The 24,287-nt window shown below is 43.4% G+C and overlaps 1 protein-coding gene across 3 annotated transcripts in view; it reads left to right on the top strand.

Moving 5' to 3' along the window:
• Window positions 1-686: 686 nt before the first annotated feature.
• CAPN6 (calpain 6) overlaps window positions 687-24,287 on the top strand; it is a 49,376-nt gene continuing 25,775 nt past the window's right edge. The window contains exons 1-2 of one of the 3 annotated variants that reach the window (XM_030449317.1): window positions 687-804; window positions 8,038-8,212. In XM_030449317.1, coding sequence (XP_030305177.1) covers window positions 8,048-8,212 — 165 coding nt within the window. In that variant the 5' untranslated portion in view covers window positions 687-804; window positions 8,038-8,047. Of the gene's footprint in view, window positions 805-2,489; window positions 2,538-5,747; window positions 5,818-8,037; window positions 8,213-24,287 lie in introns of those variants that run through there. The other 2 variants (XM_030449319.1, XM_030449318.1) reach the window with 2 other exon arrangements.

The following is a 24,287-nucleotide window of genomic DNA, read 5'->3' as shown; positions in this document are numbered from 1 at the left end:
AGGATGAGTGCTTGAGGAGTTTTGTGATGGATGAGAGATGAAAAGTAGTGCCAAGCCCAAGAGCTGCTCAGCCTCCTTGGGGTCTCTTCTGTGGCTCTCCCAGGCAGGGCCTTATCATCACGCAGGATGTTTTCCAGAAGGGAAACAAGAATAGTAACATTAGGAAGTTCTAGAATGTAAACAGTCAAGCCAGGAGAAGTCCCCAGCAGCGTGTGAGAGCCATCCCTGAGGCTGCAGCAGGCATGAAGCCACCCCGGGGGTTCTGCTGCATCTCCTGGACTGCACAACCCCATCCATCTGCCAGTCCCACAGAAAAGCTGCCTGACTCTTCTGGATGGGCCATCATGGCAAGGGACACACTGAGACATTGACACTGGCATTATTTGAGTGAGGAACAGCATGCAGCCTAATAAGGGATGTAAGTTTCTCATGGTGCACGCTGATCTGCCCTGTTTTCCATTAAAAAAAACCCCAAAACAACACACATAACACCCGCCTGCAAGTCTTGCCAAAGATCCTCGCCTCATCTCCTCCTTGAAAAGTTCACACACGGTTACAGCCACAGTCGCAGCTAATAAACAGTTCACCAGCAGTAAACAGGGCTCCGCAGTGTGGGTCAGCTGGGAAGGTTTCTTGGTGTCCCTGTGACTCATCCCTGGAAGGGTCATCCCGAAAGGCACCCCCCCGGTGCTCTGATCTTGGTACGGTCCAAAGAGTCCCAGGTTAAGAAGCCGAAAGGAACTTGGATTGCAGGAGGCACTTTGGAGTTGGGTGTGCCTCTGAGCAGGGACAGACCTCGACCAGGTAAGTGCCAGAGGTAGCCTGTAAACTGTTTAGTTGTTTTGTTTTTTCTCAATTTGCACCTTTATCACCAGGATGAAATCTGTGTTACCAGTAATGAGCACTTCAGCCACCCCAGTGAGGAAATGCTTTTGTCTACTGCAGTAATGTACTTTTTTTTTGAGAAAGTCACATTTTGGTAGTGTGCTAACTGAGCCAAGGGCTCCGTTTGATTTATTGCAAGAGCATGGTTGCTCTCATTTCTTCTGGGATTGCTGGGCTAATGCTAGTCTCACTGCAGGCATCACTAACAGTTACATTGAATAAAGGGGCCAGGCTGATCAAGTGGGATTTGATCTTGGTGTTCGGATAATTCCATTCTGTCCCTGATCTTCCAAAATACTGGCAGTTCTCTCTGGATTCCTTCACTGTGAAATTCAAGTGGATATTATACTTTGGGGTTGGTTTTTTTTGCTGCTGTTGTTCTTGTAAAGGAGAGATTTTTTTGTACTGTGTCATGAAATAATAGATATGTAGATACATAACAGAGTGGCCTGATAGGGAGTCACCCATGAATTTGCAATCACAGTCCTTCTGTGAAAGTTTTATGAAAAGGCAGAATGGAGGGTGGATTTCTGAAGCAAGTTGGTTCCTGTGGTTTCAGCACAAAAGTTTGGTTTGAATGAAGCAGCTCACGTTGCTGCTAGTGGGTTCTTTAGAGCTTGTTATAGACCTCTTGACTGGGAATAATGCTAATTGTAACAACTGGTGTTTGCCCTACTAAGTTACCTTTTAAAAAAATTTAAAACTGGAATTTTACCGCTCTCTAGTCTGAGGCAAAACTGTCTGGGCTTGGCTTGAGGCTATAGTGGAAGTTACTGAAGGTCAAGTTTTTTGAAGAATACAGACACATGCCTGTGCACTTGGGAAAATGCTGTCTGCCCATCCAGAGGACTGACTTTGGAATCCTGTTGAAAAGGCAGCACCTGCTCACAGTGCTGGTGCATGGTTGTTTAGGAAATTTTTTAATTGTGCATTTAAACTGCAGGCAGATGTGCAGATGTTGATCTGTAGTGCTGTGTGACTGCTCCAGGGGCCAGAGACCCCGGATATGTGGAGGGTGTTGCATTCCTGAATTCTGGCTGAGATCTGGCAAGGAGCTTGAGCAACTGCAGAGGCAAAATGCTGGGGCCTCAAGGCTAAGATGTATTCTGAAAATACTTGGCTCAAGCTACTGCTTAATGCCTCAACTGTGAAGTGCCACATATCCCCGTATCCTATGGACTGTGAGCCCTTAAGGTGGGACATGATTGGTGCACTGTGAGCTTCCAGCTGTAGCTGCCAAGCAAGTTGTGCCTCTGGATGACCCCCTCGGGGTCTTGGTGCCAGAGGACATTGCCCAAGGGGGGAGAGAAAATGGATAAAAGCTGTTTCATGGGCAGCTACAATGGGATAAACTTCACAGAGAAGGCATGTTTCAAGCTGCAAAGATCACGCATGACCTGATCATCATCCCTACCAATATATTCTCCTTCTGTTCATGCCAGATGGAGTCCTTCCCCCAAAGGCATTATCACCTGTAAGTGCAGCTGTGCTCAGCTGCTGTTTGCTCCACCTGCCCAGCACCCCAACTCTGTGTCCCTGACCCTGGAGCAGCTTCTTACTGTGGGATGAGCTGCAGCAAGCAGCCAGCCAGCACCTTGCACCCCAAAGGCTGCAGAGCACGAGCCCTGGCACCAGCCTTCCCTTCCTGAAGGGTAAGAACAGACTCGTGTTTTATTTTGCCAGAGAGGTGGGGGAGAGAGAACCAACTGTGCGAATCAATGACAGGGTTGCTGGTGGTGGAGCTCCTGCTCAGCTCCTGGGCTCCACCTCCTGAGCTGCCTTGCCTGGGCACAGGCTTTGTGCTGCAAACTGCATTCTGGCTGCCAGCTGAATTGCTGTAGGAAGGCTCTCTGTTGCCGTGAGACCTGAAAGAAAAGCCTGGTTAAGCACCACTGATGTTGCAGTGCAAGTATTGAGGTTAATTTTAGTGTAGTAAAGCTTTGGTTTGTAGCCAGGTGGTTCTGCCAGCCCTTCATGATTTCTATGAAAGCAAACGGGTCATGGCCAGTCCTCATTCGTGGTGTCAGGCTGTTCTCCCTGGCACTTCTGCTTAGAAGTGATTAGGATATGGGCAGGCATTCTCAGATGAAAATAATGATATTTTTTTTTCCTCAATATTAGTGCTAAATATGGCAAAACTGCTCAGCAGAACAATGTTGGCACATTCCTGTTTCTGTGAGAAGAGAAATGCTGGTGTCTCCTGTTAGCCGATTCTTGAGCTGACCTAGACAGGCAAACCTTCATATGCCTTGTAAAGTACTGAGTTACAAAGGCTATGATGTCAAATTAACCTTATTTTGTTGAAAAAAATCCAGAAGCTGGATGAAAGAAGGGCTAATGCTGCACAGTCATGGTATCCCCAGAGTGTGCAATAAAGCTTGGTATTTCATCCAGGCAGGGAGAGCATTGCTGGCTCTCAATTGATAAGCTCTGGGACCATGGTCTTTAATACAGGACTGGGTGCTATGAAATTATCCTGTGCAGCAAATTTCATCCAAATTGAATATGCTCTTACTAATGCAATCACATAGCCACACACTGCAGATTTAATGTTGACTTTATACTTTTATCTTGGTTTATGCAGAAGGCGGCACCCAACCAGCATAAAGACTCCCAGTGCAGTTAGTTTGTTGAACTGTTTTTAAAGAATTTGACTGAGTAAGCTTCTCCAGGAGCAATGTCCTGTGTTATGGGCAGTGGTGCTGCTGATGCATCAGTGGTAGTGGAACAGCCAAGACCACGAAACTAAAAACCATCAAAGTGAAAGCTTTTCAACTCCTTTAAATTCCCTGCACTCCTAATACAAATTTGCAAAGTCACTGCTTTGTGAGTGCTCATTCTGCACGAGAAGGCAACAATCTTTTCCAGCTGGAGCCCTGCAAGTGCCTTTAATTAAATCTTACAGAAAACCAGTTCAGAGTAATTTAAAGCATTTGGCTGCAGGGCTGGATTTTTGAAAGCACTCAGTGCTTTGCTTGCTCTGCATCAAGAACAGTGTGGAGAAAGAGATGTTTGGAAAAATACTGACCTATGTTTGCAAACAGTTAAATACTTGAGTCTCTCTTTTTTTTTTTTTTTTTTTTTGTCATGGTCCAAACAGGCTTTAGGATTTTGTGGTCAGTATTGAAAGAAGAGAGTTTGGAGTTGGGAGGTTTTTGTACTTTGTCAAGAGAGGCACAGGGCTGCAGGTACAAAAGAGGAGCCCAAGAACCAGGTGTTGGTTGCTGCTTCTGGTAAGGCTACTGTTTGCCTGAGACAAAAGCCTGCTTGGCAAAGGGATAATAATCTTAAAATCAGGATGCTACCCCATAGTGCAGCATCTGCTCTGTGCAGCCTTTCTGGCACTTTGCTGGGGTTTTGGGACCGCAGGAATGTGGTCCTGAGGCTGGGATGTGCCTGATCTTGGCCAGTTTAGTCTCAGGATCCACTTGCTGGAAGAAGCAGTTCAAACCTGCCTTCAACTATGGCATTAAATACTGGCTAGGAATGCACTTGCCCTTTTGAGTCCTGGTGCTGTGCATGGAAATTCCTTTGAACCTGCAATTGGAACAGAAAAGGGGGGTGCCTGATAAAGTTTGGGTATTAAAACACACCAAGCCTTTTCCTTGAAGAGGGGGCTCATCTAGAGCAGAGGGTTCACTGCAGCTGTGTGGCTGACAGCTCTGGTTTTCCTTAAGGCAAACCCAGCTCCCTGCCTCCCTGCACCCTTCCCATGGGTGTGGGTGGGAGGGATCCTTGTGAGCAGAGGGCTTACCAGCTGCAGTAACTTCTCCCTCTCTTTACCCTGTGTGTCACTTAGTTACACAGGGTATTGAGAGGGGCTGAGTAGAGCTGAGACTTCTGTTTGTTTTTGTGTGCTCATTGCATGAACTGAATGGTAGGGAGGGTGTAGTTTTCACTCACGCCAGTCTGGACAGTTAAGTCTTGTTTGTTGTGGATCTTTTATGTAGCAGCTGGGGAAGAAAAAGGTTTAAGACGGGAAAAATGTGAGTATAAAGAAATACTGTTGGGTGGTGGAAATAATACTTTAGAAGTTCATCTTAATGCTCTTGTGAAGAACTGAAATTCAAGGGAATATCCCTTTAATTTAAGGCTGTTCACAATGCCAGGAGCTGGTATTTGCCCCTGTGGGGAATGTGATTATCTGTACTCTTGCTGGCTCTGACAGGGGGAAGCACCTCTGAATGTTAACTGTGAGTAAAAATTAAATGCTTCTGCTGGCAGGCTGAGGAGGGGATTCTGGCTTGTCTTCTCTGTTCTGCTCTGAAATCCTTTTTCCAGTCAAATTGAGAATCTTGCTGCAAAAACAGAGGGTCATATGAAGACTCCAAAGCTCAGTAATTGTCAGCTGAGAGACGTGGGACCTGCACTTCTGTTGATACCAGGAGCAATTGCCATGGTGCTGTAGAAAGCTTGGGGTCAGCTGTGGAGCTGCTGTGCTGCCCACAGAGGTGAATTACTCAGGGAATGGAAATGATTGAGAGCAAGATGGTAATTGTATACAGTCAGGGAAGGAAACAAAAACCAGAGGAATGGCTGAGCTGTTGAGCTTTTGGGTTTTTTTTCCCTTCCTCCTTCTGTCCCTTCCCTGGAGAGGTGCCTTTCTGAAGAGCAGTAAAGGGTCTCTGGTGGTATTTTTAGGACCATGCTGTTTTGCCCTGGTTGCTCTGTGCACAGCTCTGTCTCACATGACATCTCAGGGAGCCCTGGAAGGAGCAGCTGCCAAGCTCTGCTTGGTGTTACCTCAGTGATTCTGAGTGTCAGCCCAACCAGAGGCACACACGTTGGGTGCAGGGAAAGGGAAGCTGTGCTGCTGGGAAGGAAGCTTCTATGTACAACCGAGGCTCAAAAACTGGGAGCTGCTTCAAAAATCAACTTTGGAGTTGGGAGCCAGGTGCTGCTGGCTGTCTCAGCCAGGTTAGGTCACATCAGGTAGGTGACAGAGGAGGGACTCAGCTGTGGTCCTCCATCCACAGTGCTCCAGCCACTAGGCTGTTGTATAGAAACTCCATTTATGTTCTTTACTGGGGACTTGCCAACAAGAAGAGACTTCTGTTGGGTTTTCAAACAGGTAGCTTTGGGTTCCTGCAAAATTAACTTCCTACTAGTTCACCAGGGTGCAGCTCCAGAGCTTGGTGTTCTCTGGGTGGATGGAAAGCAGCTCTTTACAGCCAGGCTGGGCAGCCCTGGGTGCCCCAGGCCCCCTCCAAGACATCCAGTTGTGGTGGCACAGAGAGCCTGGAGAGCAGCACCTTAGCAGCCTGTGGAGAAACCTCCTCCTGTCAGGGTTCCTCAGGGTGAGCTCCCCTGGGAGCCCAGGCTGGGGCAGGGAGCAGCTGGGATTTATGTCCCCATTCCATATGCACTGCTGGTGTGTTATGGGGTGGTTATCCTGGAAGGACTCGTGTTCCAGTCCAGTAGAGAGAAGGGGAGAAAGGGTGGGGGAATGAGGTCATTAAGGATCTATCTGTATGAATTAGGCTGAAAACTTTATCACCCAGGGGCTATTTTAAAGACAAGCCTATCTGGCAAATAGGCTCATTTTAAAATGTTAGTTAGCTCATGGGGAATTTTTAATAAGCAAGAATGTCAGTTATGAAATGATCTACATCCCACCCAAATTAGCCAAACCAATTTTTTTTTTCTTTTTTTTTTTTTTTTCTCGTCCCTGAGCTATCTTTGTATAATTGACAAGTTGTTCTGCACTTGAAGAATTGTGGGGGGGAGCAAGTCTGTTTGCCTTGGCTTGGGAAGCTGTCTGCCAAGAGAGATGCTTTGTGACTTTTTTTGAGGGAGGTAATTAGCAAGAAAATAGCCCTTAGGAAAAAGGAAACCACTAAAAATGGCATCGTTTCAGTGAGCCATTTGGGTTTTAAACTCTTTTATTTGAGTGAAAATTTTCACCACAGTAACTTTAAACTCCCAAGAACAAAGCCCATGATAATATTTCCAGGTGTTCCTCATTGCTCTTCTGTATTTCTCCTGTTGTGCCATGGAACTAGGCCTGTGCCTAGCTTGGTTTGGTTTTCAGCAAATTCCTGAAATCTCATCCAATTCATGCTCAAGTAGTATGAGCTGAGGACACTGCAACAGGACACAGCAGGAAGGCTGCTAGGACAGTGTGATGCCACATTCAATTAAGTGCATGATGTTCACATCTTATGATCTGACATCAGAACAACCTTAATGTGCCTTTTTTGTCGTGTATAAGGAAAGGGAAGTTCACCTCTCACCTGTGGTGGGAAGGAGGGGGAGAATAACTGCCACACAGGAGTGTTCCAAAAAAAGTAAGTTCATCCCTTCTCTCCTCCAGACTTCAAACTGTCTTGAATTATTTCTGTAGTTGATTTCTGATGTGTAGAATATTCTGAAGCAATGTACCTGAGCACTGTGTCTGTTACCATAAACTTGCCAGGTTAGATAAATCATGATTCTGGGAACCAGATTGTTTGGGGGTTTTTTTGTTGTTGTTCTTGTGAGCTTGATTTTTTGTTGTTATTTGTTTGTTTTGGTTTTTTAATCCTCATCATTGAAAATATTTGCTGCTTCTGGGAATTCAGTTCCCTGAAATATAACAAAGAATTCCAAGACAGAAATACCAGCCAAAGTATTGTCTCTTAAGATGGAGAAATGTGGAAATCTGTTTCTGGTTTTCTTAAGGCATAAGAGTTGGAGTAGATAATTACAGCTCAAGTGGCCAGAAGAAGAATGTAGGACAAAAAGATGGTCCATCCTTTCACATGAGGTACAGACAGAGAGCCAGGTCCTTTTACCTTTCCAATCAATTAGACAAAGCTAAATGCTTGGTTTGTGCCTTAAATGTCTTTCCTGGTAAGAGCTCTGTTCAGCCAAGAGCATCATCCTAATATGCAAGATCATCTTGGCATTTGTGGTCTTCTAGTGTTCTGCTTAACATAATGTAGTTTATCACCTGTTTGGTGTGGTGGTGGCTTTTTGTTGGTGTTTTTTTTTTTTTTTTTTTTGGTGTTTTTTGGGTTTTTTTGTTTCTTTTGTTTTTTGTTAACAGAAATCAGTAATTAATCTTCTTTAGAACAAGTTCTGTGCTGTGTTGTTAAATACCAATGAGTGGTCTCACCTGTGGACTTGAAAGAGCCTTCATAATTTACAGCAGCCAATATTTATCTTCTCTAGACAGGCAGATATGTCTGCAGCAGTGCAGCTCTTCAGAGATCAGAAGTACAAGGAGCTGAAAGGGCAGTGCATCCAGCAGAAACAGCTCTTCCAAGATCCTGAGTTTCCAGCCTCTGATGAGTCCCTTTTCTATCAAACAGCTCCACCAAGGAAAGTTGAGTGGAAACGCCCAAAGGTAATTGATGCTTTGATATCTTCTTCCTCCTCGGTGGTTCAAAAGGTTTCTGCTGAAATCTTACTGCTGAGTTTTATCCAGAGGGAATGCAGAGTTTTCCTCTATTGATTGACATTGCCTCTGATCTCTGTATAGCTCTGCTGAAGTTACTGTGAATTTTGCCTCAGACTTCTATAAAATCTTGCTTACAGACCAATTATTTCATACTAAAAATGAAGAATTATTGTCTGTACACAACCCATAATGCTTATGCCTATTTCCAGTTTTCACTAGCATCCTAACAGGAAAACAAATACATCATTCACTTCTAATTGTGACTAATGTACTAAATGTTTCAAGTTGTTAATATTACTTATTTTTGGGTTCTGTTAATTGGTTTGCCTTGAGGTTTTATGCCTTGTATGTCTTGTCCTTCTAAAGTGAGTCACAGCCATAAACAAATAATTCACAGGAATGCAAAATCCTCCTCAACTTTGATCATGTAGCTTTCCATCAGAGAATGTGATCTGTTCTGATCCTCTGACAAGTGTAGGGGACAGTGGAAGCCTCTAGCCAGGTGCACACAGTGCTTTTACTTTTAAGCATGATGAATTTGTCCTTTACCCATGTTTACTTTTGGAACTAGGATTAATCTTCTGGAAGCACAAACTTAAGTGGCTTTTCTTAGAAAACATTCTGCCAATATGATCTTCATATGCAGCTGATGCTGGTGTCCAAACCAGTACATTTGGGATCTGTGAATCTCAAGCTTTTCTGAGGAGAGGTGAAAGCTGGTATTGTGGTTTAGACTCACAATTAAACTCATGCTTTGGTCAGTTACCCTGCCCTGCTGGTAGCAAGACAGACCAAATTCTTAGGAAGTAATTATCTGTAGTATCTCTGTAGTCAAAAGGGGTTTAATCTGCCCTCATAGGAAAAGGAGTATAAGTGAGAAAAAAGAGGAGGAGGGCTAAAGGGTTTCTTCCACTTCTTGTCCTTGGATCTGCACCTGCAATGTTAAATACATTCTGTTTGCTCATTCCAGTCAGACTCAAAGCAATGGGTCATTAACAAGCTGACATTAATTGCTTGTTTTGTACTTTTAAAGTCTCTTTGGGAAAGAGACGAAGACAGGGTAGTGTTGCTTCTGTGGCACCCCAGTATTAAGAAACTGGAGAAGACAAAAAGCACTGTGTAATTACCCTGCACTCTCCCTAGGATGGTGTGACTTTCCAAGGAGAAATGTTATGGAAAGATCATCCAACAAATAAAGAGTGATGCTCACTGCTTAGGGGCAGTACCAGGTCTGGGTTTCTCTGGGTGCAGTGTGACATGGTGAGAACAGCCAGGCTAGGGGGTTCTGACTGCACATAGGAACTGAGGTGCCTGTTTGCTGATATCCTCTCTTTCAGTGCTGCATAACAAATGTACTCCAAAGGTCTGACTCCACCTGGGATATCTGGTAGAGTTGGCTGAAACATGAAATAGGCAGGTTTTAGCACTCTATAATTCCAAATTTTATTCTCCATAAGAAAGAGGAAAGTCTGAATGTGCCAGATGATTTGCCTAAAGATGATCTTAGACCTTATTTTGCTTTATTTCTGTGTCACCTTCCTTTGTGACACTCCACACCAGTGATGGGTTATGAAGAGTAAAAATAGTATGGAAGTGTCAAATTGTTTTTCATTTCTGGAGGAAAAAAAAACCTCAAAAGTGTTGGACTTGATTTCATAGGAAAAAATCATCTTCATCAGAATGTCATTTTCAGCTTTTGTTTGCTTCTAACTGGTGGAATATGATAAACTGTTTCAGGAACTAAAATATCTTTGTTTTTGGAATCCCTGATTTGAACTTTGGGAGCTTCCTCCTCTTCTGAGATGCTCCTGTCTTCTGAGATTCCTCCTGTCTGAGATGCTGCTCTCCTTTGGAAGGCAGAGGCAGCTCAGGGCACACCTGCCCAGGCACTCACTCTGGGTTAACTTTATATATTTGGCCTGAATGTTCTTTACTCCACGTGTTCCCAGTGCCAGCTCCCAGTAAGTAGTCCTGTGGAATGTCTGGCAGTGTCCCAGTCCTTATCAGTTTTGTGGGATGAGCTTCATGGATGACTTGGCTGTCAGGTGTAATCATTGGGTTAAATCCCCCTCAGAGCTAATGTGTGGCTTCATCCTTTGATTCCTCTGTCTCTCCTGGAAGTGCAGTGCAGCAGTGGATCCCTGTTTTCCAGTCTGGCTGTGAATAAAGCTGGAAACATCTGCTCATGCTTGAGACCACGTGTCTGAGTGCAGGAAGGCATGGAGGAGAGGGAAGTATCCTGGCACCACAGCTGGGTTTGAGCAGTTGCCCAACAGTGCACACTCTGAGGGCATGGAGCAGAGTGAGAGCTCATTGCACCCTGGGATATCTGCCAGGTTAGGGCCTGGGGATAATCCAGAGTTGGAGGAGAGTGGAGATTAAAGGGGAATTCCATAAACTGGTATGACAAAGTGATGGGAATTCTTAGCATGTTACATTGCTGCCTTCTGTGTGACAAATGGGTTTGATTGTAGCAGCCCCTATAAATAGTGACACTTCTCTGCAGATGCCCTCCTAATGCCCCAGCTCTCTTCTGGAGCACAGCTCATGATTTAATGATCACTTCTTCAGATCTCAGTGTGCTTTTTTCTCCCTTCAGCCTCTTCTTTCCAGTTAAAAATAGGGGACAACACCAGTGCTGTTGCTTAATCAGAACAGAGGTCCCTCATCACCCCTCAAGCTTTGCAGAATCCAATTATTATTCTTCTGTGAAAATATGACTTATCATGCAAAAGCTGCTGACACATCCTGAAACTGCTCAAGTTTTGAGTTTTATTTCCCTCTCTGTGCCCAGAATTGTCCACATTTCTCTCTTGTTGGTGGCTATAGACTCTTTTGAAGTACAGATGAACACAAGTTGCAAAGTTCTGTGTTGTGACATTTATGTTTGTTCTTGAAATTCCAACACATGTGGAATGTGCCTGAATCTGGGAGGTGAGGAAATGTGTTTCAGAGGGTGTTGCTCTTTGCTGGAGCTCACTAATCTTTTTGTGTGCCTCAAACATACAGAGGCATTGATACAGAGGTGGTTTCAGGTTGTAGGTTGTGTGACCCACACACCCATGTCTTGCAGCTTGCTTATTTGTTGTGCCTCTCTGAAATCTGTTTGTAGGAGAAAAGGACCATGAAAAACTTGGCCTTGCATGAGTAGGAAAGAAATCTGGCTTTTTTTTTTTTCCCCACCCCCCTTTTGCATCTGTCATGTCCTGGATCACACCACCATGGATGTTGTCCTCCACAGAACCAAGTGAGTCTGAGGTACCAAGTGTAACCTTCAGAGATGTTGTGTTTAATTCTGGTGCTGTGTGGGGCTCCCAGAGGATTACAGCACTGTGTGGATTACACTGTTCCTCATTTTGCAGGCACTTTTGTATGCAGTAATTAGCTGTGATAACACCAGTGCAGCAGCAGGGATGCTATTTGCCATTGTTAAGAATGGTTTTACTTGCCATTGAAAACAGATTTAGCTTTTGTGATCTTGAGCTTCATCTGTGGAAAAGATTAAGTCAGATGTTCCTTTGCCAAAGGGATCTGCATGCATGTGTCAGGGGAAGGGTTGGAGCACACCTTGATTTTTACAGAAGAGCCTAAGCCATGCAGACTCACTATGAAAGATCATAGGCAAAGCAGGCTCTGACCTCAGTTTAAACCCTTCATCTTAAAGGAAAAGGGAAGAAATTAAGAGCTAAGCTCTCTAGGAAGCAGTCTGCCCTGGAAGGTAATCTGGAGGTTGATGGGAAGGTTTCTGTGTGCATTAATTGTGTTTTCTGAGTTAAAATTGTGGAGGTGGAGAGGAGCTTGTGTAGTCCTCCTGTAGCTTTTTGTTAGCATGGAGGGGGTGGGTGAGGAGACCACAACAGGTGGGCAGGAACCACCAGAAGAAAGTGACAATGAATTATCTTTTCATCCCTCATTAGCTGTGTACAACTGTGCACCCCAGAACCTCCTGCCAACGAAGCCTCTCCCTGCTGAAGGTTTTATTTGATAAAGTGTTAGAGCATCCTGGGTGCTTGGTTACCCAGAGCTTGGCTGCAGCCATCTGCCCCTCTCCTGCAGGTGTTGATCTGCAGAGGAGAAGGAGCTGCTTGCCAAGGGTTGGCTGCTGAAGCCCCACAGTGGAGTTAAGGACAGACTGCTCCTGGGGAGGAAGGTGTTAAATCCATCCCAGCTGTGGAGCTCAGATTGTTGGCACAGCTCCCAAAGATGCATGTGGCAACACAAAAGGATGCTCTTCATGCCCGTTGCCATAGCAACTGCACATTCACATGGCAGGGATTGGCAGCCAGAACCTGCAGAAGATGATGAGGCTGCAATTAAGGGGAATTGTCTTCAGGTTGTTAGATTTAATTTTGAGCTGGAGGGGGAAGGGGTGAAAAGGGGTGGGGTGATGGGTGAACATTAATGATATTAACAAGGAACTGCCACCCATCTGAGATCCTGGTGTGGGCAGAACTCCACCATGTGTGTGTTTCTACAAGTGTAAAATCAGTGCAGGCACTTGGCTTATGAAGCTTTGTTTGGTGTTTTTTTGTGGAGATACTCAAAAATCTGCCTCTAGAGTTTTATTGTTTAGTGAGGGTAGATCTAGTGGAGTTAGCAATTTTTTGTACATCTGGGCTATCACTGCTCTTGCATTCCTGTGCTCCACAGGAGGATTTACAAAAGCCCCATGGAACTGGGCTACTAGGAGAAGGTGTTGAGCAGTAGAAGGCAAGGTCTTTCAAATCCAGGTCAAAACATGTTCTTTTATTCACTATTAGTTAAAATGTCCTGATTTTGTGTCTGGTTACACTTCAGAAATGGTTTTTAGGCCAACTGATTGTTTGTGACAGGTGCTTAAGTGATCTGAATAACCAGGTAAATGTGGGGTGCTAAAACCATAAAAGAGATAGCATCAGAAGTACTATCTTGGATAGTTGTTTTTTTTCTGCTCCTGGAAAAAGCATAAATACAAATCCATCTGTCTGTGTTTTGAAGGGGATATTGAAATGTAAATGTTACAGAAATATTGAAGATGGGGGTGGACCAAGCTTTTAGTGTTTGGTTTACAGATTAATCATTGCACCTACAGATCTGTGCCTGAAGAAAATTTCAGTTTATGGGAGTGAAAAGACAATATGTGTGCTAAAGCCCAGGGGTTTCGTGCACCCAAGACAGCTCTGGTGTAATGCTGTGAGGAGAAGGTTGATGTGTGTGCTCTCTTTCCTCTGTGAGCACTTTTGGGGTGGATGCTGGGAGACAGAAGACACGCAGATGTAATGCTGGTTTCTGTGCTGGGGTGGAATGAAAAGGGACCTGCTGAAATTTTTCAAGGGAAAAAATCTAAAAAAATCTAAAACCTGAGCTCAAGCAGACAAGCAACTCTGCATTATACCAGAGCCCAGTGCTTTAAAACATTGTGTGAGATCTTATGGGCCACATCTTCCTTTTGTTACTTCTTGTGCTTTTCACCAGCAATTTGAACGTACATGGAAATTCTCTTGGCTCTTGGTAATAATGGGGTGGGAATACCTGGAATTTCTGGCTGTAAGCTAAGTGGATGACAGAAGCTTTACTGCTGGAAATAATAGGAAAAAACCACCTGCTTTGAACTGTGCCTCATTCTTGTTCCCACAACAATAAAATTTCATCAAATTATGTTAAGAAACTGTAACTTTAAAAATGAAGCTTATGAGGTATTGGGATAAAGTGATAACTGAAAAATAAGCTGCATGATCACACATGGTCAGCTTCAAATTTGCTGCCATGGGTAAAAGCATAGACAAGGTTATCAAAAAATAAACTAAATCTTGATATAATTTTATTATTTAGTGTTTGTTTAAAGAATCTATTTAAATAAAATTCTTCAAGGTTGTATAATGTAGAATAATACAAACTGTTTTTTGCATGAGCAAAGAAAAAAATGAGTTATTACTTTATCATTCACTTTCTGTCCTCTTATATTGTAATTTATAATAGTGATGATAACCTAAGTGCTGTGATAAACCTAAATAGCAATGCTAATACCTTAAATACATGTATTATGATCTACAGAAATCAAAAAAGTAATTGGAATCCATTGGAACTGGAGCTTGTTCTGACAACCAGGAACATAAGCTCTTGGATGACATAATAGAAGAACACTATAATTATTAACCTACCATGAGCCTGTTATCATTTTAAAATTGATAATAGACCTGGCTGTTCCAAGTAATTGGTCTTTTTGAGGAGCAGTTAGTTTCGGGGGGGGGGGGGAGGGGTGAAAAAAAAAAAAAAAAGAGAGAGGTGGAATGGAGAGGGGAATGTTCAGTTGAAAGCAGTTTATTAAAAAAAAAAAGTTTTTTCAAGTTGCAGCTTTCCTCCAAATACACTAATAAAAATGAAATGTTGCTTGAAATTTTCTTGAAACATTTTCCATCTACAAAGGGACTTCCCCTGCTGATCTTCTAAGGTACTTGGAACAGCATGTTCTGCTGGTGTCCAGCCAAGTGATTCCCTAAACACATTGTGGGCTTTGTTTTGTTTCTTTCTTTTTCCCATTATTATTTTTCCTAAGATTTTGAGGTGTTACTCTTTTTCACTGAACGTGTTCTGAAAAGAAAATTACTTTTCCCTTTTCAGGGAGAACACCTTCCTGTGTTCCTGTCTCCCTGTCTGCTCTCCAGCTCTGCTCATCTGTCTTCCTTCTCATATGACATTTCTTTGCTTATATGATTTGCAGAAATAAGAGGAAGAAAACCATCCTCCAAACTGCTGCTCTTTGTGGTCTTGTAGCTGATGATGTTCTGAGGAGTCATGTTGGGCTTTTCCAGCCCTTTTCTTCTAATCTCTGTGCTTCAGGACCTATGCTTAGCATTCAATCAGTAGAATTGCCTTGCACAATAAACAGCTCTGTGGTGAGGGTAGCAGAGGGGGTGTGTGTTTCTAGCTCTTATGATGATTTCCTTTGAATTTGAGGGTGAGGTGTGCTTGCCTGAGGAGGAAGGAGATAAAAGACCAAATGAGGGTCATCCTTTTTCAGGCAGAAGAGAACTCAGACTGCCTGCTCATGACTTGCATCAAGATTGCTTCTGCATCTGATTCCAGCCTTGGAAGTTGGACAGATGGATTTGGGAGCCAAAGTGAGTTCAGAGAAGGCGGAAAGACCAGAGCAGTGGGACAGCCTTTAGCTGCACCCTCGTACAGTCCATTGCCCTTGCTTGGCTGGGAAATGGCATAGTGGAGTTTTTTTCAGGAGTATTTTTGTGCAATTAGCCATGTAAAACATGGTGGACAGATCACAAGATGTGAAAGCAGCCTGGGGAAACAGACACCAAAGGAGACGCCCCAGGAGCACACAGTTGAGTCTCCTGTATTTCAGATTAACTTTATTATCCATCTCTGCTCATTAGGTAATCTCTTGTGGAGGGAACTGCTTGTAGAGTGAAGGAAAGGCCTGTGTGGCCAGAGCAGAAGAGACAGCTGCCAGGAGAGATCCCTCCTCAAGCACTTGGGAGCACAGGATGTTGCTGGCAGTCAAAGGGGAGTAGCCTGGATGGGAGGAGATCATCCTGGGCTGAAATGCCCAGGCTGTGGCCACTGGGCTGGTTCATGTTCAGTGTGACACTGATCCTTTCACAGTGGCTGTGACATGCTCTGCTTCAAGTCCTGCCTCAGCTTCCAGCAGCCACTGCTCTAATTGGGGTTCAGTGTCAGAGGTTTGGGTGGCAAAATGTGTGTTGACTTTGTCTGCAGATTTGGTCTCTTATTATTCTAACCTCTGCCACTGAGATATCAAAGTAATAATTAACAGGCTTGTCTCTGGAAGTCTGCTCTGCATTGGACCCTGCAAGAATTCTGCTAACAGCAGATATTTTGTATTTGATTGCGTTTTACTTTGAGAATTTAAAAGGTGAGGTGATATTAACTTCACAGAAAACTATAAATTTCACCAGTATAACCCCCTGCAACCTGAAATCTTGGTTCACTTGCAGTAGCATTTCCATCTGTGAGAACATCAACCCAATTTCTAAACCAAGCATGAAGGGCTGTGGGTGCTGGGGTCACTCTGCCCTGAGAAACTTGGTGTCTGGTCCCAGTGACTCTTAGCAGCTGCAGATGCTTCAGCCTCATCCCCCCCAGAGCAGGCAGGCATGGAGGGACAAACATGGGTGTTTGACAGAGACTTGGGAAGCAGAATGGTGCAGTTGGAAGAAGGATGAAGCAGTGCTTTGGACTTGTCACAGCAGGGCAAATCTGTGGCATTGTGAAGGCAAAGCACCAGAATCTGTGCTATAGAAGTTGAGGGGTGTTAGCTGTATAAGGGGGATTGAAAACATTTTTGTCCTCAGTGTGGTGAGTCAGTATTTGCATGTGCTAAGGGTTGTGGTGGGAAAAGAGTAATATTCCATATGGACAGTCCAGCCATCTGCTGGAAAGAAGAGGGGTCCAAGAAGCATGGAGAAGTCATTGGACAGAGCAACAGTCAAAACCAAAGGACTGTTGCAGATGTGCTCTTAAGCACTTTGTTTCCCAAATGTTTTGTTCCTGCGGTGAGGAAGTGAGCAGAGCTGTGTGTGGTGCCCTGAGGACTCCTCTCCCATAACCAAACAAACAAGTAGGGATCTCTTAACTCCAGTAACACAATCTGGCAGTGATTGCTGGCAGTGGCTGGGGCTTATGTCTCAGAGGACTGTGTACATCTGTGTGACCCTCCTCAGTGTCCCATTTTCCTAGACTGGAATCTGCAGTTCAGGTCAAGGCTGAGGTGTCCTGGGGAGCTCAGCGTGCTGTGGCTCAGCCATGTGCTAAAGAAGCAGGCCCAAAAACTTGATGGGATTTCAGTCAGGTGGGCTCAGTTTCTGTATTTGAGAAGAAGGTTCATGAGAAACAGGAACAGGATCTTCATTGTGTTTCTGGGTGTTAAGCAATTTGAAAAATTAAAGCAGTGTGGGGGGGGGAACATTGCTTCAGAACTTGGGAGGGTTTTGTGTTTTGAGATGGGTATTTAATTTAAGAAGTGCTATTGGAAGTGAAACAGATACTGGCTTATAGCTTAGAAAGTATCCTTTCCTAAACAACAGCAGTTAATTAACTTAGTTTAATTAACTCTCATTCCCGTCAGTGATATAAGGTAGTGCCCCTCACTATTATTAATAGCTATTTTTTGGGGGGTGAAACTCTGGCCCCTTGCAAAGCCTTGAGATTTTTGGTGTGGTCTGGGTTATCACCTTGCCTTTTGCCCAGTGGGCTGAGTATGGGAGGCAATGTGAAAACACCATTTGGCATGTTTTCATCTTGCTTACTGGCTGGATAAACCATTCCTTCCAGAATGTTTTGTCCATAATGTTTTAATCCTGAGAAGTTATGACATCTTTCTCCTGGAATTGCCAAAGTGTTCCCAGAATGGAGCTATTGCTTGCCCTTATTTTATGAATCCCATCATTTTATTTTTATTTTGCCTGGAAAATCTTTTCAAGATGGAGCTTACCCAGAAGAGATGAGCAAGAAACTAAAGCCTTCATCTGCCTGCAAGAATCCCACTTCTAACCTTTCCATTACAGTCTGTTGACTGAGTGGATCTGGTGTGACATGGACTTGATGGCTCAATCCTATTTCTGGTGTCACTTCAGAAAATTCTTGGTTCTTAGTTGTGCCTTTCTGTGTTGGCTGTGTTGTGATAGGAAGCAAAATCCCCAGGGGCACCTTGCAGTGTCCCTGCCCTCTCTCCCCCAGAAAGCTTGCTGGAGAGCTGGGAGCTCCATTGGTGTCCTGATACGCAGATGCATCCTTCCTCCCCTTTGCCTTGCAGGTACCAGGGCAGTTTGAGGCATGGGATGTCCTTACATGCACTCACCCTTTCAATGAGTGTTGCATTTATGTAACTATGATGGAGAGGCAGTGCTTAAAAGTGGCATCTTCCTCAACAGCATTATTCACCCAGGTCTTCCAGGGATATAATTATGAGCAAACATTTGTAAATGACATGCACACTTGCCAAGCAGACAGCTCTCCAGATGCCATTATTTTGTTATCTCCTCTCTTGGCAGTTTTTCCAGCTTATACTTCCCTCCTTCAGACTGGATGGAGGCTTTCTTACGTTGTTGTGGTTGTTTCCTCTAAAGAAAAAAATATTTAAATGACCTCAGTGTCATTTCTAGAATGTAAACAACACAATCCCAAGGTTCTGAATGTTTCTTTAAAGTTTAAAATGTTAGGTTTTATTTAGTGGGTTCAGTCATCATTAGATGAAAATTGGTTTCTCAGAGAGGCAGCTTCTATTTGTCCTGAGGCAGTGTGATGATGGGAGGCATGACATGGTAAAATTTGTTTTGAGCTGTAAAACAAAAAGCCCAAGGATCACATTCACAGTCAGTGTAAGTCTTTGTGCAGTAATTGTTAGTTCATTGATTTAATCTTCCTGAAGAATTAAATGTCTGACTTCTCTGAAAGAAAAATTATAGCCCAAACATGCCAGTTGCAAAGGAAATGAAGGTACTGTTCTGTCAACACTCTTGAGAAAGAGTGGAAAAGGATCCAGATCCAAAAAATGCTTTGTATGTTAAGAGCTTTTTGCTTTTCTCATTTTATTTCCATATTTGAAAGGTTATTTGGGATGAGTAAAGGCGAGGAATTCGAGGTTTTGTGAGTCACTGTAACTTAGATTTGTAACATAATTTATTTGAATTTCATGCTGCTTCCCTGTTATTTAAATGTATGTTTCCTTCACGATTAATTCTAGGTGAAATTAAAGATGTAGGTTTTCCTGGCTAAAGAGAGAATTTAAAAATCCTTCACAGCTGAAGGAACCTTTCAGAACTGCTGTATGAGGCATTGTTTCTAACTTGATCTTAAAGGCTAAAATAATTTGAATTTGCATCTTTTCAAGTTTGCAGGAAAGATTTAATGTTCTTTCTCAGGAAATTACACTGCCTTTGGTAAGAGCAAGTGGGATCTTCTGGGTTTTATCCAGTGAACTTTGGCCAGTGTGAGCAAAAGCCAAAGCAGAGGGATAGAGGTGGATGGAAGGGCCTTGGGTCTCTGTTTGGAGAAAGCAACATCAGCTCCTTGGGCTGGCTGAAGTGATGATGATTTACAGTGGAAATCTTGCCTGCTTCTCTGCATTTGAATAGAGCCAAGACTAGAGACACTAAGAAATGTGGTCTGCTTGGGGGGGACAGGGATACCATGCTCAGTTACTGCTGCAGCCATTCTAAAATCTGCAACAAATTAAGAATAACCCCCCCTCCCCTCCAGTGAACATTGACTGAACTGTAAATACTGAAATCGTAAAACCAGGAAAAAGCAGCCTTGGCAAACCTCAGCATTATTGGAAACAGCTTTCTCCTTGCCTTTTGAGAGTTAAGATATGTTTCCTTAAGTTTTGCACTAACTTGACTTTGACTGTTAGACTCTGATAGAATAAAATCCTGAAGGTGATTGATAGTGTGAGGGGGGTTTAGAAGATGACTCAGGATTTTCTCCTGGAAGTGGTCTGTGTGTTGAGCACCAGCAGAGAGGCTCCTGCAGTCACAAATGAACCAGAGTGATTTCAGTCTCCCTGATGGGCTTTGGAGTTCCAGCTGGCTGAGATGGTTTTCCTGATACATCATAAAGAAACTAAACCTAGCTGGGGAGGAGCAATGCTGGACCTAGAATGGTTCTCCACCACTGTGCTCTAAGACTATCTGGGGTTTGATATTTAGTCAGGTTCATGTTTGAGTTAGCAGCACCTCTCTGACTTCTCTTCCTGGGGAGAAGCTGACTGTTTCTCCCAGTAGAAGACCTTGGGAGTTTTCTGTCTTCTTGGGTGACTGGGAGACTTGAAGTTCTCACAGCAATTACTAAATGTTCATAGAGAATCTGTCTTTAAAAGAATTTTTGGAGTGCTTTGAACACATTGTGGTAGGAAATAGAAGTCCTGGAGCCTTCTGTTTCACCCAGACAGTATCTTAGTTTGGAAATCACTGTTAAGAGTTTCTCAGTTTCATCACTCAAAACTGAAGCAAGTTATCTCATGTGCTGATAACTTTATTGCTAAATGAATGTCTTTCCAAGATAAGGCTTTACAAGATGTTTTAGAAATAAGAAATAAGAAGCTGCTGTTTGTTATCAAGATATGTTAATAAAATTGTGGTAGTTTCTGTGAATTTGAGAGATGTCCTGCTCATTTGGCTGAGTTATAAAAGTGCTTTTAGGATTCAGGAGTAGCACAGAAGCCCCAGAGTCATCTTTGACCCAACATTTTTTACAGCTCAGAATTTGAACTCTTAGGCAAGCACTCAGGTTCCTTTTATTGGGAAGGTGGTTGATTGCTCAGAATGGCAAGCAGGTATCACATACTTTAACTTCTTCCTCTCCACTAATCTGTTTGTTTTGTTCCTTAGCAAAGTGTTCTGTTGGCTGCAGTGGGCAACACTGGTGTGGCCTGTGTTGTGACCCCTCTGTTGGGTGCTGTTTGTCCTCACTGGTGCTGGTGTCACTCTCCTGGCTGCAGCTCACACCAGGCTGGGCAAGGAATGGAAGGAGTGAGCTCCAGAGGTAGCCTGATGGGAAGGCTCTTTTTCTAGAGCATGTAGATGAGTGATTTGATAAAATTCTTGAGGGTGTGGCAGCACTATGGTTCTCTGCAAGGTGTTGGGTAGATCTCTGTTACTAATACTCCCCATGCTACCTGATCTGTTGCCAGAAAGGATGTGCAGGCTAGAACTTAAAAGTCTGATCCATGTCCTCTTGGAACTGAGAGTCTCCATTGACACTGACTTTTGGATGCTCAGAAAAGTTGGGTTGTGCTGCTAATACAAAATTTCTACTTAAAAAAAAAAATCACAAAAATTATTATATTTCAAGTCATGTAGAAGCTGTTGTCTTACATTCAGGATTTTATTGACAAGTTTACAGTTCTTTTTTTATGTTACAAAGCAAACATCTAGCCCAGAGAGGTGTGGCATATACCACAGCTCCAGAAGTACATCGTGACATTAATTTTCTTTAAGCAAATAGGTAGGGGAGAACACCTCAAGGTGCTGTTTGAAAAAGATGAGGCTGGGAGAAGAGGGCAAAGAATTCTTATCATCAAGAAAGTGTCTGAGGTAAATGCCCAAATTAGTAGATACTGGAATCTAGGCTGAAGCCAAACTCTGCTGGAAAAAGGATGGGGAAAAGAGGAACTTGCAGCTAAAGAGGTTTCTGGTCTTCAGTGGTGTGGCTCAGGCTTATGTTTTTTGTAACCTTTTAAGTCTGTGTATTGCCATTGGACAAAAAGAAATATCTCCTTTCAAGTAAAACAAATCACCTCCAGCTTAATCTTTCACTCCAGACAATGTTCCTTGGATGTCCTGACTTTGGTTTTGCTACACAGTGCCTGATGTAATAACAAAAAAAAAAAAACCAACCCAAAATCCCAACACCTACCATGTAATAACAGGGAAAAAAAAAAAAAAAAAGGTGAGTTTGCTGAAATCTACCTAACCCTCTTCTGTAAACATCACATTCCCTGCCTCCTGAGAGGCACTGGTGAAGAATTCAGTCTGCATCAGTTACCAACCCGTTGAGATGCTGCATAAAGTTAGACCAGACAAGTCCAGAAGGGTCATGGGCCCTGAGTCAAAATGCTGCTTATCATCAGACAAAGAAAATAGCTGCCTCCCCAGCCAAAGAGCCAAGCCCACAGACCTGGGAATTGTTTATTCCACACTGGTCCAGTGCTGAGAATTCCAGTGTGGTGAAAAATTGTGTGTGACATTTCCCAACCTCATTTTCTTATTATTCCCTATCTTAGGAAATTAGTTCAAGAACTTGATTGAGAAGCATGTTTTGAGGAAGCAGTAAAAAATAACCCCAAAAACAGCTAAACAGTGGGTGGGTCTGATGAACTGTGAGTGGACTTATTGCCCATGTCTGACCTCACCAACATCTGTGTGTGCCTGGAAGAGGTGTTGGGGAGTTTCTTAAACTCTCTTCCAACTGGGCCATCCCTCTGGTACCAGCATTGAATGCAGAGACATTTCCACTGCTTTGGGACAGAGAAACAGAAATAAAGTCTGATTTGCCTGGGCCCCTTCCCCATATGCTGTGTATCCCATTGCTGGCATACACATTCTAATCTCAAAGTCATTAATACTTTATTTTGTTAAATACTAATGAACTGATTTTTAATGTCCTTATTCCTGCCCATGGGCATCTCATCCAGCAGAAGCTCTTTTGACCTCTGTGCTCACAGTGGTGTTGAATATTGTCCAGCCTCAAGTTGCCTTTCTATATTATCCACCTGTTTTTCACAGAGCATCACCAACTCAAAAGCATGGAAATTTTTTTAAAAGCATTTTACAGCCAAGCTTTGGGTTGGTAGCCCCAAAATAGTGTCTTTTCTGATGGAAAAAAATTTACTTTTTTCAATAAATTGATGTATGTCGTTTTAGCCAATTAAAATGATGCTTTGATTAAATTACTCTCTGCAAACTGTTTCAGACTTGTAGTAGCTTTGGAATAGTAGAGACTGGAGTTCCATAGAGGCTGGAATCACTAATGAGTGAGACATGGAAGAGAGAAGAAATTCCAAAACAGGTGGCAACATGAACAGAAGTGGTCTTGGGCTTCTCAGAGTGTGTGTTCACTTAAGTAACAATAATCTTTGGGAGATTTTAACTTCAGATCATTAGCTAATTCTTTTTTAAAATTTCAGATAAACTAAGTTCACTGAGAAAACAAATGTTATCCTCAGGTTATTACAGGTGTGCTGTACATCTGTGGAACATTGCTCTAAAGCATCACAAATGTAGCCAGGGTAGCAGAGATGGCATAGAATGCCTCTGAGAGGGTCCTGGGAGAGCAGAAAACCCTTTTTTGTAGTCTTGAGTGAGCTTCAGTAAACACTTTTTGACCAAAATCCAAGAAAAGGTCATCCCTGTGGCACATCCTATCGTACCCCTCCCAGCAGCTGTCAGCATTCTGGATGAAAGCATCCCTAGTGCTCCAAGGGTCAGGTGAAATCTTGAAACAGCCAAGGCACACACTGTGTTGCCCAATGTTTTGGGGTTTTTTCTTCCATAAAATTGATTCAGATCTTCCCCAAGTCCCAGAGGCAGGGCAAGGCTGAAACCCATGGCCTTCACAGAGCATTAGTCACTGCCAGCCCCCAACTGAACATGGAAGAAAAGAACACTATAAAAATGTCTGTGATACATTTGGTTTTGTAACAGCACTTGCTGGAGAGGGAGAAGTGGGGAGAGACATTGCACAGTCCCCAGATAACTGAGTTTTCCTGTACACAAGGCTGGCACAGTCTGGCAGCCCCTTCCCCTTGCATGTGCACACTTGGGTTTGGTTTTAAGGAGGTATGGGCATTACATTGCCCTCAGGAACTGATTGATGTTCCTGGCCAACAGGCATGAAGTTTGCAGAGGGATTGTACATCCTGAGCTCAGGGTGTACCTGAGGACTGAGTCTTCCTTTTGTTGATCTATCAGGAGTAACAGCACTAGGGAGAACAGTCACAGATCTCAGCAAGGGCTGTTTCACTTGGGTCGTATCTGCTCTTGCTTTTCTTTTGATGGAGGTTTCTCTGAGGGGTTAGAGCTATACCTCAGGCCACATTTATAACTTAAGACTTATTATTTTATTTTCACTCCATGGGCAGAGCTTTTTCCAGGCACAAGAAGATTGCAAAAGGCTTTTTGCATACATTGAAGCATCTCACACAGTTGGACTCAGTTATTTTTTTATTTGCAACTGCAATTGCCTTGGCAGACAGCCTGATCTGGAGAGGATTTCTATACATGTGCCAGTGCAGCTGGGATTTATTACAGGATAGGCAATCTCTTCTACCTCTTCAGCTACACACCCTCAAAGTAACCTTTGTCTTTGCCACCCTAGGTAGGGCCTGTTCATAGCTGGAGCCCAAGCTGAATTTCTGTATTCTTATTCAGAAGGAATTGCCTTTCCCCTTGCTGCCCTGTGCCCACCTCAGTCTCTATAGGAGCTGACTGTGATATGAGGACAGGAGAAGAGAAGAATTGGAAATTAATTTAATGGAAAGAATTCTCAGCTCTGAGATAATTCAAGC

This window comes from Calypte anna, chromosome 4 (assembly GCF_003957555.1).
Source record: "Calypte anna isolate BGI_N300 chromosome 4, bCalAnn1_v1.p, whole genome shotgun sequence".
Taxonomy (NCBI): domain Eukaryota; kingdom Metazoa; phylum Chordata; class Aves; order Apodiformes; family Trochilidae; genus Calypte; species Calypte anna.
This window is presented reverse-complemented; position numbering and strand designations above follow the sequence as displayed.